At 62.0% G+C, this 14429-nt stretch overlaps 4 protein-coding genes across 8 annotated transcripts; 2 read left to right on the top strand and 2 right to left on the bottom strand.

The window, feature by feature from the left end:
* The first annotated feature begins 6 nt into the window (after window positions 1-6).
* TNFRSF12A (TNF receptor superfamily member 12A) lies at window positions 7-1711 on the top strand. The gene is made up of 4 exons (XM_034670528.1): window positions 7-128; window positions 879-983; window positions 1225-1359; window positions 1445-1711. Exons 1-4 carry the CDS (start codon window positions 35-37, stop codon window positions 1498-1500), a joined length of 390 nt encoding a protein of 129 aa, XP_034526419.1. The 5' UTR covers window positions 7-34; the 3' UTR covers window positions 1501-1711.
* A 606-nt stretch (window positions 1712-2317) lies between these two features.
* Window positions 2318-3738, bottom strand: HCFC1R1 (host cell factor C1 regulator 1). Of its 4 annotated transcripts, none has more exons than XM_019793718.2 (4): window positions 3516-3738; window positions 3171-3227; window positions 2929-3057; window positions 2318-2698 (listed from the first exon to the last, which is right to left on the bottom strand). In XM_019793718.2, exons 1-4 carry the CDS (start codon window positions 3608-3610, stop codon window positions 2563-2565), a joined length of 417 nt encoding a protein of 138 aa, XP_019649277.1. In that variant the 5' UTR covers window positions 3611-3738; the 3' UTR covers window positions 2318-2562. The 4 variants fall into 4 exon arrangements, with proteins under 4 accessions (XP_019649277.1, XP_034526418.1, XP_011216152.1 ...); XM_034670527.1 differs by lacking the exon at window positions 3516-3738 and adding an exon at window positions 3452-3470; XM_011217850.3 differs by lacking the exon at window positions 3171-3227.
* Window positions 3739-3915: 177 nt separating this feature from the next.
* On the top strand, window positions 3916-6659 carry THOC6 (THO complex 6). Of its 2 annotated transcripts, none has more exons than XM_002930939.4 (13): window positions 3916-4053; window positions 4556-4671; window positions 4772-4836; window positions 4928-5031; window positions 5116-5153; window positions 5237-5285; window positions 5409-5480; window positions 5575-5677; window positions 5763-5812; window positions 5901-5963; window positions 6062-6172; window positions 6259-6393; window positions 6471-6659. In XM_002930939.4, the coding sequence occupies exons 1-13, from the start codon at window positions 4015-4017 to the stop codon at window positions 6549-6551; spliced, it is 1026 nt and encodes a 341-aa protein (XP_002930985.1). In that variant the 5' UTR covers window positions 3916-4014; the 3' UTR covers window positions 6552-6659. The 2 variants fall into 2 exon arrangements, with proteins under 2 accessions (XP_002930985.1, XP_011216151.1); XM_011217849.3 differs by having other exon boundaries at window positions 3918-4053; window positions 4526-4671.
* Window positions 6660-6684: 25 nt separating this feature from the next.
* On the bottom strand, window positions 6685-14177 carry BICDL2 (BICD family like cargo adaptor 2). Its single transcript, XM_011217848.3, has 10 exons — window positions 14048-14177; window positions 12448-12743; window positions 9919-10134; window positions 9674-9790; window positions 9452-9598; window positions 8397-8588; window positions 8147-8296; window positions 7590-7720; window positions 7244-7364; window positions 6685-7158 (listed from the first exon to the last, which is right to left on the bottom strand). Exons 2-10 carry the CDS (start codon window positions 12727-12729, stop codon window positions 6997-6999), a joined length of 1518 nt encoding a protein of 505 aa, XP_011216150.1. The 5' UTR covers window positions 12730-12743; window positions 14048-14177; the 3' UTR covers window positions 6685-6996.
* Window positions 14178-14429: the final 252 nt, after the last annotated feature.

The raw sequence follows: 14429 nt of genomic DNA, 5'->3' as shown, positions 1-14429 counted from the left end.
GGGCTCAGACGGCCGCGGCCGCGGGACGCGCACGATGGTTCGCGCACTGCTGCGTGCGCTGCCGCGGCTCCTCGTGCTGGGGCTCGGGCTGGCGCTGCTGGGCGCGGCGGCCGGGGAGCGAGTGCCAGGTACTCAGGGCGCGGGGCCCGGGCTGGGCGGGAGGCCGCGGGGGCAGAGGGAGTCTCTCGCCGGTGATCGGGGAGCCGGCATTGGGGACCCAGAGAACGGGGCCGAACTGGGGGGAACTAGGCGGACATGGGGATTCGGGGTTAGGTGGTCTCCAGACTCCGCGCTCCCTGGCCAGGAGAGGTTCATCCCGCTCCGAACTTCATCCGCGGTCCCGGCCTCAGTTTCCCCCCTGTTCAAATTGGGGGAGCGACTTCTGTTCTATTAAGTCCAGACTCGGAAGTGGAGGGAGAAAGTTTGAGGGCGGGATGTCTCGTTCGGTGAGAAGGCACGCCCCCATCCTGTTCTGTACCTGGTCTGTCTGGCCCCAGTGACCTTAGAGTCTCGGGAGGGGGTTATCGAGAGCACGGGGGTCTGTACCCCCTATACCATGTGGGTTGCCCCCTTCCATCCGGTGACTTCAGTGCCCAGCTATGCGGGGGGAGGGACCGGGGTCGGGCCCGGTGCCCAGGAGTGAGTCACCCGCCGGCTGCGGGGGGGGGGTTGTGGGGACCTGACACCCCCCCCAGCGTCCCGCACTAGGCCCCCCTTTCCCCCACGCCGCCGAGTCCCGGTCGGGCCGTGCGGTCACCTGTGAGGAATGCGGGAGGAGGGCGCCGGTGACTCACGTTATTCGAGCCGGCAGACCCTGACCTCAGCCCCCAGAATAGCCGTGCCCCGCCCCAGCCTCTGACCCGCGGCCCCCTCCCCAGGCACCACCCCCTGCTCTCGCGGCAGCTCCTGGAGCGCGGACCTCGACAAGTGCATGGACTGCGCGTCGTGCCCGGCACGACCGAACAGCGACTTCTGCCTGGGTTGTGAGTCTGGGGAGAGACCAGGGGCGAGCGGACCCCAGAGTAGGAGAGAGTTGCCAGGGCGGAGAGGGGAGCAGTGGGCTTAAGATCTGGGGAATTAATCAGTAAGGGGGGATGGGAGGTGGGGTGGGGAAGGGATAGGATCAGGGCAGGGACCAAGTTGGGGGGAAGGCTTGGGGATCAGATCTAGGGGGCGGAGCTTGTACCGAGAGGGGCGAGGTCTAACTTGGAGTCCCGCCCCCAGGCGCTGCAGCCCCTCCAGCCTCCTTCCCACTGCTGTGGCCCATCTTGGGGGGTGCTCTGAGCCTAGCCCTCGTGCTGGGACTGCTTTCTGGCTTCTTGGTCTGGAGACGGTGTCGCAGGAGAGAGAAGTTTACTAGTAAGTGAGCCAGGCCCGCCCGTCCACCCCCCATCATTCCTGGACATCTCCCTTGCTCCTGACCACCCCTCTTCTTATCTTGCAGCCCCCATCGAGGAGACCGGCGGGGAGGGCTGTCCTGGTGTGGCACTGATCCAGTGACAGTGAGAGACCTTGCCCGCAGGAGGCCCCACCCAGTTATCATCCATTCATCCATCCATTCATTCATTCATTCTGGAGCCAGCCCCCTCACCAGAGACACAGCCAGAGCCAGACTCTTCCAACCACAAGGGTGTGGAGGGATGGGGGACTGGTGAATCAGCTCTCCGAGGCCTGGACCCAGGCTTCAGAGGAGCCTTCCAAGGTGTCTGACTGCCCTGTCTCTGGCTCCAGGACAGGAAAGGAGACCCATGCTGGCTCACACCCCACAGCTGACACTAAGGAACCGCAGCATTTGCACAAAGGGTCCCTCCCTCCGCCCCCATGGCCTAAGGGCCAGGCTGACGTGAGGGCCAAACAACACCAGGCCCCACCCACTCAGATGTACTGAAATTCCACCATGGGGTCTCTGTCTGGGGGGTTAGGGATCTGTTGCTAACACTAGGGGGCTGGCCCTCTAGGGGGGCTGGCCCTAAGACACTGTCCCCCCCAACCCCCAAAGGGGGGGAAATATTTATTTTGGGGAGAGAGTTTGGAAGGGAGGGAGAATTTATTAATAAAAGAATCTTTAACTTTAAATGGTTCGGAGAGTGGCATGATCCCCAGCCCGACTTCCCAGAGCTGGAGGGAGGAGTGAGTCAGCCGCGGGGGCGGGGGTGAGGCTCTGACTCACACATTCTCAATGCCTGAGCCCAGCCTGCCAGGACCTGGCCGGGCCCTGACCGTTTTTTCCAGGGAAGATTTTGAGAAACCCCAAGCATCCAGCGCCCCAGCCTTCCCACCTTCCTTCCCAAAGGCCCCAGGGTTCCAGACTGAAGCCTTCATTTGCTCAGCAATCTTTATTCAGTTGTGGGGGGAATGCCTCCCTTCCCATGCTCCTGTCCCTCCTGCCCCTCCCACCCCAGGGCTCTGTGGGATTCAGTGTCCTCCTCTGTTGAGGGTAGGTCCTGGGGCCCAGAGGCCTGGTCTGGAGAATATTCAGGACAGCTGGTCCCTTAGTGGGGATGCTGGTCTTCTCTGTTGTGGAGAAGAAGGAAGGTGGGCAGAAATACTGCCCATCAGCACTCAGAAATCCATTATCTCCCCAGCTTGCATTGCAGGGTAGTGGGGGGTGGGGGAGTCCCCTAGCCTCAGCAGCCGGAGGGCCTCAGGGATCAGGTTCCCAGGGTAGCGCCAGAGAAGCAGCTCAGAGCAAGGGCTCCTGGAAAAGGAAATAACAGCATGGGGCTGAGGCTGGCCTGGAAGAGCCACCTCCCACCAAGTCCAGGTCCCCAAGAGCTCTTGGGCTGCCAGCACCTTCCAAGGAGCCAAGATGGGAAACAACAGAGGTTGCCTAGAAGCTAAAAATAGCAGGATGAGGCAGGGCCTAGAGATTGGCTCCAAAGATCGGGTGCGATCCTCCAGAAGGCCCGGACGGTGGGTGGTGCCTACCTGAGTGGGGGCAGAGATGGGGGGAAAGCCATGGGGGGGCTGCAGTAAGGGTGGTCATTGTGCAGGCTGAGTCGAGAGAAGTGGGTGGCCATGTTCTCTTCAGAAAGGAACTGTTTTCGCAAGGGCTCCCTGGGGAGAAACAAGAAGACAGGCAGGCTGGGATATTCACATGGGTAGCAGTCTGACAGGGACCTAAGGTGACAGAGGCCTTGTTGGGAGTCCCTCCCTGCCCCCAAACTCACTGCTCCTCCTCCAGGCGCCGCTTGGTGCTCATGGGCACAGCTCCTCGGAGAGGGGAGCTGGGAAGAAAAGAAAGCCAGGTGCACCCCACCCACTTGGCCCCATCCCCAGGATCTGCTCTCCGGTGCCTGCAGTGTAAGCCAGGAAGCCCCCAGACTACCCGTCTCACCTAAGTCACCCCATCTCCCAGGCCACCAGCTGCCTGCCTCAGAACTCAGCTCAGTCTCAGCTTATGCCCAAGCCCTGCCAACTCGCTCCACCGTATGTCATCTTGCAGACCAACCTTGAGCCCCCAGCCAAAGCTACTGGGCCGCTGGGCCAGGCCCACCCAGTGCCCTTAGACACACCTCACGTCCTGGGCTCGGGGCGTGCCCGAGGCGGCCCGTGGGTCGCGCTGGGCCCGACCTGGGGAGCCTCGTTCCAGGGGCTGCTGCAGGATCATTTGGGTTCGGGGTCCTGCGGGCAGAGGGTGGGATCCGGGCTACGGGGCGGAGCCTCAGAGGGCGTGGTCCAGCGCGAGGGGCGTGGCTTTAGGCGCGCGCAGCGCCGAGGTTCTGCGCAGGCGCGGAAGACCAGAGACGCGCGGCTAGAAGGCGGGCGGGCTCGGCGAGGTGGGGGAGGGGATCTGGCGTAGCTGGGGTGCTGTGGGCGCTGCTTCGTGTTGGCGATCTTCGCGGCGGTCACCTGCAATCCTGAGGCTCTGGGTAATAGTCGGCGGCTGCCTTCGCGCCGGGCCGGCTGGCGGTGTTGGGGCCGTGCGGCGCCCGGAAAGGGAACCACTCGCGGGCACGTCCAGACTCGTGAAGCTGCGTCGCGCTGAGCACCCTGGGCTTTGTAGTTCTCGACATGGAGCGAGCTGTGCCACACGCCGTACCTCTGGGTCAGGTGAGGCGGGCGTGGTGCGCGGTGCCTTCTGGGGTTTGTAGTGTATGCCCGGCTCGGAAGGGGCAGGAGGGAGGGTAACTCAGCAAGACCTTAGGAGCCTAACGGGAAAGTTGGAGGGTAGGGATTAGAAGTCAGTATGTTTTTCTGTATTGGGGTAATGGGGCCACTTTTTAAGCGCTTTTAAGAGGCAGCTGTATGCGAAGCTCTAGATGCAGGAGCTCGGACACCTCTGACAAAGTCTCCCATGAGCTCCATTTGACACCTGAGGAACCTTGGAGGCCAGACTGGGTGCTTGCTCAGGGTCCTGGTAGACGTCACGCCTCAACTCGCCCGCTTCCTCACCCTGTGCTTGGAGCAACCCCTGGGACAGTGTGGGCAGGCACCCCCTTGGTGGGCCACCTCAAAGAATGGCTATGCGTTCTGGGCAGGGGAGGCAGGAAGGAGTCTGACTCTCAGGTCCTGCATGTCCCAGGTAGCTTCATGCAGATGAATCTCCCCACAGATGGAAGTGTTTCAGGCCCTACAGCGGCTCCACATGACCATTTTCTCCCAGAGTGTGTCACCCTGCGGGAAGTTCCTGGCAGCTGGCAACAATTACGGGCAGATAGCCGTCTTCAGGTACCCCTGCTCCCACTACTGGGTCGCTCTAGCACTTGTACCCCCTGGGACTGACGTCCCCTGTTTCTGACTCTCAGGCTGCCCTCCCCTCTCCCTTCAGCTTGTCTGCTGCTTTGAGCTCTGAGGCCAAAGAAGAAAGTAAGAAGCCTGTGGTCACATTCCAAGGTGCGTGCAGCCATTGAGTCCGGCTTATAGAACCCCCGGGTAGGGGAGGGGGGACAGGACAGGGTCACTCAAGTTCTGCACTTCCATCTAGCCCATGATGGGCCCGTCTACAGCATGGTCTCCACTGATCGACATCTGCTCAGTGCTGGGGATGGGGAGGTGAAGGCCTGGCTTTGGGCAGAGATCCTCAAGAAGGTAAGGAGTGTGGAGCTGGGGGATGGGCTGGGGTGCCTGGTCCCAGAGAGCCTCTGACATCATCCAGTGTTTCCCTCCCTGAAGGGCTGTAAGGAGCTGTGGCGGCGTCAGCCCCCATACAGGTGAGCGAGGGCTATGCGGGCAGAAGGTACTTGGGATTGAAGGTACTGCCTCACTAGAGCTGACCTCGCTTTCTCTCTCCCAGGACCAGCCTAGAAGTGCCTGAGATCAATGCTTTGCTTCTCGTCCCTAAGGTCTGAGCCCTTTGTGACTGGGGCTCTACTCTGCCCTGTTCTTGGTCCAAACTTCAAAGCCTTTCCCCTCTCCCTGTCCTGATTCGACATTGACTTGCGATTCCACCCTGCCTTCTTCTGTAGGAGAATTCTCTCATCCTGGCAGGGGGAGACTGTCAGTTGCATACGATGGACCTCGAGACTGGGGCCTTCACAGTGAGCAGGCCATGGAGCTGGGGTGGTCAGGGCTGGATGGGAGTAGGGGCATTCTTCCTGGATCTTCTCCGTGACACTGGCCCTCCTCCTGCAGCGGGCCCTCCGGGGCCACACAGACTATATCCACTGCCTGGCATTGAGGGAGCGGAGCCCCGAGGTGCTGTCGGGTGGGGAGGATGGAGCCGTGCGACTTTGGGGTAAGTTAGTGTCTGGTTGGAGGGAGAGACAGTGGTGAGGGAGACTGCGGCTAGCAGGGCGCTTCTCATGGTTCTTCCCCCGCAGACCTCCGGACAGCCAAGGAAGTCCAGACCATCGAGGTGTATAAGCATGAGGTGAGGGCACACTCCATGCCCTGTCCTCCCATCCCCCTCCCTGGGGCATCCCCTGTGTCTTCATCTCCTCTCTCCCTCCTCCCCCTAGGAGTGCTCAAGACCCCACAACGGGCGCTGGATCGGATGTTTGGCAACCGACTCGGACTGGATGGTGAGCAGGGCGAGGTGCAGAATGGGGTGACTGCTCTGGGCCCTGCCAGCTGAGGGCCTGTGCTCACAGTGGCTGGGGACCCCCACCTTTCTGCCCAGGTCTGTGGAGGCGGCCCGGCACTCACCCTCTGGCACCTCCGATCCTCCACACCCACCACCGTTTTCCCCGTGCGGGCGCCACAGAAACGCGTCACCTTCTACCAGGACCTGGTGAGGCCCTCTGTCTTGCTTGTGCCACCTTTGCCCGGTTCCCCTCTCCAGTCCTGACCCCTAACTCCCCTCCCTGCCCTCCCCAGATTCTGTCCGCTGGCCAGGGCTGCTGTGTCAACCAGTGGCAGCTGAGTGGGGAGCTCAAGGCCCAGGTGCCTGGCTCCTCCCCAGGGCTGCTTAGCCTCAGTCTCAACCAGCAGCCGGCAGCACCTGAGTGCAAGGTGGGTTCTGCAAGGGGCTGCGGGGATCCTGGGGGGCCACATGTGTGAACAGGCCAGTCACCTCCTCTTGCCTCCAGGTCCTGACAGCCGCAGGTAACAGCTGCCGGGTCGATGTCTTCACCAATTTGGGCTACCGTGCCTTCTCCCTGTCCTTCTGACCTCTGGCAACACCTCTTCCATCCCAGGGATTTGGAATGCTTTTTTCTTTATTTCTTTTTTTTTTAAATAAATTTTCAGGCTATTTTTCCATTCATGTTCTTCCCAAGAATGGAGACCAAGTCGGTGTAATGATTTTTATATATTACTCTGATCTTGATACATAAATACCCACCCCCATCTCTGCCCTGGAGCATGCCAGGCCCAGGGTGCTTAGAAAAAATAGACCTATATAGGTTCAAAACTTAGCTCTGCCTCACCTGCCCCGCCACCCACCTGGGGCCCCTGGCCCCCAAAGCTGGCCCCTGTTCCCATTGAGCCTTTGCCCAGCTTCCCCGGGTGGAGAGGGCACCAGCCCCCCATGGAAGACAATCAGGACCCTGGTGCTACATTGGCCAGAAGAGGAAAGTGAGCCAGAGGGCACGGGCGGCCCCCATCCCTCGGCCTTCAGGTCCTTCGGAAAAGATTGCTCAGGAAGCTGCCGGCGGGCCCAGGGCCCAGGTGCAGGGAGAAGCGCGGTGCGGCGCGACGCGGGACTGATCCGGCCGCACTCAGCTCCTTCTGGCGCTGCGAGCGCAGCTGTTGGCCGATCACCACCTGCATGTCGTCCTGCGGGCCGGGCAGCCGGCGGGAGAAGCGGGTTAGCGTGCTGGCCCCGCCCCCTTCCCAGGCCCGGCCCCGCCCCGCCCCTCACCTGCCAGGCCTCCAGCTCTTGCGTCAGCGCCACCTTCTGGCGAATAGTGCGAAGCAGCTCCCGCGAGAGCGAGTCCCGCTCCAGAGAGACGCGGCTGAGCTCCAGGGACAGTTCCAGTGCCCTGCAGGCAAAAGGGGCAGAGAGTGGGTCCGAGGGCGCTCGGGCCTCAGCGAGCAGAGGTGACGGGACGTTGCTGGACCCGGGGAGTGGTGCCGCTAACACCGAAAGCAAGGTTGGAGGGCTTCTGGTGGGTGTGGAGATAATTATAACTATCACGCGTGGGGGAATCGAAGGCCCGGGGGCTGCAGTCCCACTGGGGCTGTGGTGGATGGTGGCAGAGGCTCACTTGTTCACAGCTTCATCCCGATCCGAGAGGGCGCCGCTAAGGGCCTCCTCAGGGTCCTCCTGCGTCCGCAGCTCCTTCTGCCTTTGCAGCTCCTCCCGCAGGGACTGTAACTCTGCCCGCTGCAGTGTGATCTGTGGGCAGGGGAAGGTGAAGAGGGGCAGGGAGGCTCCTGGATCTACCAGCAGCCAGGGCTTCAGGTCGTTAGGCCCTCCCCTGCCTGCTCCACAAACACTCGGGGCAGCTGCGGCCTGTGCTGGAGGTGAATCTTCGAGTCCGCAGGATGGGGTGGGGGCAGGGCCGGTTGGATGGTATAAGCCTGCAGAACGGATGCTGGGAGAAGCACTGGGAGGTGGGACTAAGAGGGGAGTGCGGTCCAGGAAGTCTTCCTGGAAGAGGTGGCATACAGGCTGGCTCTTGAAGCATGACAAGTTTGTTGGGATGAAAACAGATCCAGGTAGAGGGGGAATTAGTGGGCAAAAACTCAGAGGTATAGATGGACAAGAGAAACTGGCTCTGGGAGGGGCTCTACATCCAGCGCCATGCTCCCACTCCCACACCTCATCCTGCAGCCGGGCCACGTCGGCCTCCTTCTCCTCTAGTATCTCCCCTGGCCTCAGGGATGCTCGCTTCTTGGGAGGCTCCAGGCTCTCCTCTTGGGGTGAAGGCTGGTGGCTGAACGACTCTTGGATCTCAGGGGACAGAGTGTTCTGTTCGCGAAAGGAATCAGTCAGTGAGGTGTCGGACCTCCTGGGAAAAGGAGGAGGGGCGGAATCTGCGTGGCACGTGGGGGGTGGGCCGCAAGCTCACCGGGGCGTCTCTGCGTCCGTCTGCTTTCTGGTCTTGGTCGCCGTCAAGGCTATGAGCAAGCTCTGACTGCAGTGAGGCTACCGACACGTCGGCGTCCTGAAGGCGCGACTCCTCCTCCAGCTCCGAGACGCGCCTCTGCAGCCTCCGCAGAGCGCTCAATGCCTCGCCGGCCTCGGAGCGCGCGCGTTCCAGCTGCGGAGGGACAGACAGGACAAGCGTGGGGAGTCAGCCAGGTGCGCCCGGCGCCCTCATCCCGCCACCGGCCTACAGGGGGCGCCGGCGCGCCACGCAGAGCCAGGCAGTCCTGCGCGTCGGAGCACCCCAGGGATCCTGCTCCCACCCCCAGATCGCTGGGTGGCCTTGGGCCGCGCAGTTCCCCCCAGCAGATTCCAATTTCCTTGTCTATAAAGCAGGGTGCGGACAGGTGCACTGGCTTTAAAGTTTCCCATCACCCTCCCTCCGGCCCCACCCCATTAAGTCACCTGGCGGAGCCCCGCCCACTTCCCCGACCGGTCCAGTCGGCCAGCTCATGCGTTAATGCCGTCATGCCACGTTTATTGATCCTTTGAAGCCCGCGGTGTGCTGAATGCCTCACCCTCACCACGGTTCTTTATCATTCCCATCCCATCTCCCAGACAAGGAGACTGAGGCCGGGCGTTCCACAATAGTAAGAAGGGTGTTGGGACAAGAGCCCGCGGTCTTTGACCACAAAGTGCAAGCTCCTGAGATCTCACACATCAGGCCATGCTGCCTCTTGTCGTTTGCTTTTGTCCATGTCCACTACCCCAGACCTGGTCCAAGTTCCCGCTATCTCTGGCCTCTGCGTCCCCCCTGGCCTTCCAACTGACAGGCTCTGATGCCTTCTAAAGGCAGACCACCCCTGCTCTTTCTCCTTCCAAGGCTCCCACTTGCCCTTGGGCTAATGCCCAAGCTCTCTTGGCCCAACTTCTGGGGCTCCCCGTGATCGATCCAGCTCTGGCCTCATCTCCCAGGAAGCCCCAAGGCAGTGGCCCTTGCCCTGGCCAGATGCACCCCCCCAGTCCCCCACCGGTCACCTCCAGGCTGTGCTCCCGTTTCTCTCGCCTCAGTAGCAGCAGCTCCTCGTGGGTGGCCTGTAGCCTGCCCTGGCTCTTCTCCACCTCCTCACGCAGGCCTCGGATCTGGGCCTCCAGGTCCTGCCGGCGGCCCTGCAGCATCTGGTTCTGGGGAGAGACTCAGAGCTGGAGGGGCAGTGCTGGGCCAACCCCAGATAGCCCCCAGCCCCAGCTGGCACTCACCTCCCCCTGCAGACTCTGCAGCCGCGTCCTCAGCTCTGCTCCTGCCAGGACCTGAGCCTGGCACTGCCCCCGAAGGCCATCCAGTTCCCTCTGAAGCTCCTGCTCCGTCTGGGAGGCCTGTGGGGGGCAGGCGGTGGAGCCCTCCGCTGGCCCTAAGCCTTGACCCCAAGCCCAGGGTACCCCCCCACACTGGGACGCAGGCATCCGCCCTCATCCTGGTGGGGACATGGGGTCGGCTCTCCCACCTGGGCCAGCTGCTGGCTGAGCCGGACGTTCTGCTCGCTGAGCTCGCTGAGGGCCCGCGCCCGCTCACGCCCACTGTCCTGCTGCTCGGAGCGCTGCTCTCCCAGCTGGGCCCGCAGGGCCTCCACGTCCCCCTCCAGCTCCACAGCTCTGGCCTCCCATTCAGCGCCCCGTGCTGCCAGGCCCCGGCGGAGCTCATGGTTCTCCTGCTGCAGCCGCTGTGGGGGCCGGGACAGAGGGAAGTGAGGCTGGACCGAACACAGACCCAAAGGGGGTCCGGGCAGGTCTGAGGCAGGAGTGGAAGCAAGAGGGAGAAGCAGGCAGAGAGTGAAAACCAGAGCCTTGCAGGAGGAGTGGAGAGGTTTCCAGGTCAGGCAGGAGGAGCTGACCTGGGACTGGAGGACAGTGGGGCTCCCTGATGCCCACTCACCTCTGGCTGCTGCTTGGGCTTCTGGACCCGAGGTCGCAGGCGCCGTTTTTGGCGCCTGAGTCTGGCAGAATTTAAGCCCCGGCCCATGGCCTCGCCAACCGATGTTCCAGGGGCTCTGAAGTTTCAGCCTCCGCTCAGCCCCTCTCCCCCAGCTCCTCTTGGCCAGCTCCCTCTAATTAACCCTGGCCAGCCCCGCCTGGGCCCCGCGCCTCTGCGTGCCCTCCCCAAAACCTGTCCAACCAGCAGGGGGACGCTCTTGGCACACCCAGGTGCCCGACCTGGGGAGGCAGGCAAGTCGGGGGCCAGAGGCCCCCACTCTCTATAAACTCTCAAAGCAGGAAGGCGGTGCTAACTGTATCACCACTCCAGTTATTAGCAGGCACTCCTGCCAGGCCCCGTGCTAGGCCTTCCTGGTACCATTTCATTTAATCAACCACACTTAGAATTGTTAATGTACTTATTTTATATATGAGGAACCTGGGGCTCAGAGAGGTTAAATGCCTTGCCCAAGGACACACAGTAAATCAGTGAGGCAGGGATTCCAACCCAGGTGGCCAAACTCTTAACCAAATATTGTGGGGACAACACAGCTCTAGGATTAAATCCCCAGGTTCAGGGTCCAACTGTCTTGGCTGGTGCCCTGCTCTGCTGCTGCTTTGTGATGAGACAAGTCCCTTAATATCTCCAGGTTCCAGGCAACCAGCCATCTGTCCAGTACTTCCTGAGCTCCTCCCATTGTGGGGTCTGGCTATCTGCAGTCCACGAGACCACCAAGTTCCCTGCCTCCAGCCCCTAGAGTCTAGAGAGTGAGAGGCAAACGGACACATGCTTGGACTTGGTCATTTCAGAGGGAGTGTAAGTGCTGTACAGAAACCCTGATGAAGAGGAGTGGGGTGGGTCGGCAGGGGTCCTCTAAAGAACAAGTGATGTTTGAATTCACATCTAAAGTGTAGGAAGGAAGAGGCTACACCAAGGAATGGCAAGTGCAAAGGTCCTGAGGGGACACACGTGGGTTTCTCAAGGAACTGAAAAGAGGTCGGTCCTAGGGGAGGACAGCAGCAAGGCTGGCTGAGGCCCTCGTATGGGGACTTTCAGGCCCTGGCAAAGAGCCTCCTGTGTTATTCTAAGTGTGACGGGGAGCTGCTGGGGGATTTTACGCAAGGACTGAAATGATCTGATTTGCCATCTTTGAAGATCCCTCTGGCTGCCCCAGAATGGAGGCTGAAGAATGGGCTCCAGGGGGCGGGAGTGGAAGCTGGGGATGAGTGAGGAGGCGGCTGCTGGGCTGAGGCAGAGGTGATGCTGGCTGTGGCCAGCGTGGAGGCTGCAGAGACCATGGGAAGGGGGCAGATTCGGAATCTAGTTTAGAGGCAAAATCCACAGGGCTTGCACGTGTGGGAGAAGAGAGGTCATGAGAAGCTTGGGGGCTGGTCCTGAGACGGGAAGCCGGGATGAGGACCACAGGTCATGGGGTCAGACAGTCAAGAGTGCCCCTTATGCTGAGATGCCCACGAGGTGGCCCAGGGAGGAGGTGACGGTCATAAGCTCCCCAGGTCCATCTCGGGGCACCGGTTGGGGCTACATGGATGCTGGAGTCAGTGGTGTCCGGGGTGTTTAGGGGGCCAGATGTGACCCTCAGAATGACTGTGTGGCTGAGCACAGCCTGGGCAGAGGGGGGACTTCTCCCTCACAGGATTAGGTGAGAATTGACCGAGACAATGCACGGAAAAGGCTTCGCCCAGGGCCAGGCAGGGAGGGGGTGCCCAGTAACTGCGCGCCGGGGATGTGCCAGCCTGCTGAGGAGCTGGACCCAAGAGTCAGAGAAGGCCAGTGGCTGCCCCAGGGTCACACAGCCAGGCAGAGGTCTGATCTGGACTTGTCCTCAGAGCCCATGTTCTTAAGCACTGGAGAATACCGCCCAGAAGACTGGACCCAGTCCTGAACTGTGGTTCCAGAGGCATCCCAGTGCCTGGCTCTCCTCCCCCTGCCCACCTGTCTCCTGTCTGCCCACCCACCTGGACCCTCCTACCTGTCCTCCATCTGCTCATCCTGTTCCCCACCACCACGACTCCCCCCACCCCGCCCCCTGCCGCCAGCTCACTTCTTCACGCTCAGAGTGCTGGGCGCTCAGCGTCTCCAGCTGCCGCTGCAGCTCCTCATTGCGCTCCAGAAGCATCTTGCCAAGCTCTGCGGCCAACAGCAGGTCCTTCTCCTTCTGCTGCAGCTGTAGGGCCAGGTCCTCGGGCTCCTCGGGCCCTGGGCCCCCTCCCAGGAATGAGTCCCGCCTTTCCAGCACAAAGGGGAAGAAGCCCTCGTTGCCACTGGGGGAAGCACCTCCAGAGAGCAGCCCCGACAGGAAGCTTGGTCCTTGTGGGGAGCTCATGGCACCCGCAGCATCTGTGGGCACAGGCGGGTCAGTGGGGACAGGCAGCTGCTGCACACTCTATTCTGTAGCCCGTTGGGACCTGCCCCCTGCTGGTCAAGGTCAGGCCCTCTCAGTCCTGCAGCCAGGGCCTCCCTGGGCCATGAAGAGTTAATGATCTGTGTCTTGGCCACCCAGCTCCGTTAATGTCCCCAGGGTAAACTGAGGCAGGGAGCACAAGGAAATGAGCTGCGTTGGCAGACATCCTCTGCCCCCAGGTAACTGCACCAGTGCTCCAGGACCACAGCCCCCCTCCCCCACTGACAGTGCCCCCCACTCCCGACCCCCCCACCTTAGCTGTTGGGGCTCCCAGCCCCTCACCAGCAGGGAAACTCTTCCTAGAAAACAAGTTCTCAGAGACTCAGGACTCGAGATGAGCTCAGCCTCTTCCCCTCCCAAGAATACAGGCCTTGGGAATTTAAGTGTGCTGACCCCTCCTCTTCTAGAAGCCCAGGTCCCCAGCCCCCTGCCCTCCCAGGTATCCTGGGCCTTGTTTTCCTATTTACTCAAGATCCAGGTGTTTTGGTCCCCACGCCTTGGAACTCAGGTGCCCAGACCCAGTCCTCCCATTCTGGAGTGTTGGCCCCAGTTTCCCAGGGGCCCCGGGGCAGGCCCAGAGCAGGGCCAGGTAACAGGTTGTGCCAGCAGACTGCGCCGGCCACTCCAGGTTTCTGTTTACTTCCCGGCCCGCCCCTGGGGACGGGAGCCTGGCGGCGCTCTCCTAGGGCTGCTTAGGGCCCTGCCGTTCAGGGGCTCAGAAGAAGACACACCAGACTCCGCCGGCACCGTCCCCACCTCCAGCCCTCTGGAGGTCTCCCCAGCCCTTACACACACACACACACACACACACACACACACACACACACACACACACCTGCCCCTTCCTCCCCAGGTGTCCAAGCCCAGCCCTATCCGCAGGACCTAGTGGTCGCGGTTGTCCCAGCCCAGCGCGGACCCGGAGTCTCCCTGACGTGGCCCCTGTGGGCCCGACCCCGCTCTGGAGACCCGGGGGCGTCCCTCTTCCTCCCGCCTCCTCGCACCTCCTCGCACCGAGCTGCTGTTTAGCACCTCGACGCAGGCGTCTGGGCCCCCAGCTCCTCGGTCCCCCGGCCCCAGGCGTCCGAAGCGCAGCGACCACCTACCTTCGGGCCCGCGCCCCCCCGCTTGCCCGACCCAGCAGTCAGACCCTACCACCCCCACCCCCGGCGCCCGCTCGCCCCGACCCTGTCCTGTCCGAAGCTCCAACGGCCCCTGTCCTCGGAGCCCCCCAGGCTCTCACCCGCCGACGCCGGGCTCCCTCCAAGGTCCCCGCCGTCCCCGATCCTCTCTTCCGGAGGCGGCGCCAGGTGCCGGCCGGCGCAGGTGAGGGGGCGGTGCCGCGGGCGGGACTGGGGCGCCCCCTGGCGACCGGAATGGCCCGAAGGGGCTAAAGGAAAGTCGCCTCCACCCAGCTCTGAGGCACCGAACCATCTTGCTGCCAGCAGAAACCATGGGCCCCATTAATTGAGCACCTGCTGGGTGCAGATCCCACGCTGAGCGTAGACGTCAGCTCCCTTCCTCCCACAACTGCCCTGTGGGATAGGACATTACAGAGAATGACAACAAGGACAAATGTAACATATTAAGCACTCTGCTAAGTAAGCTCTTTTTATGGGCACAAC

The sequence above is a fragment of the Ailuropoda melanoleuca genome, chromosome 10 (assembly GCF_002007445.2).
Source record: "Ailuropoda melanoleuca isolate Jingjing chromosome 10, ASM200744v2, whole genome shotgun sequence".
Taxonomy (NCBI): Eukaryota; Metazoa; Chordata; class Mammalia; order Carnivora; family Ursidae; genus Ailuropoda; species Ailuropoda melanoleuca.
This window is presented reverse-complemented; position numbering and strand designations above follow the sequence as displayed.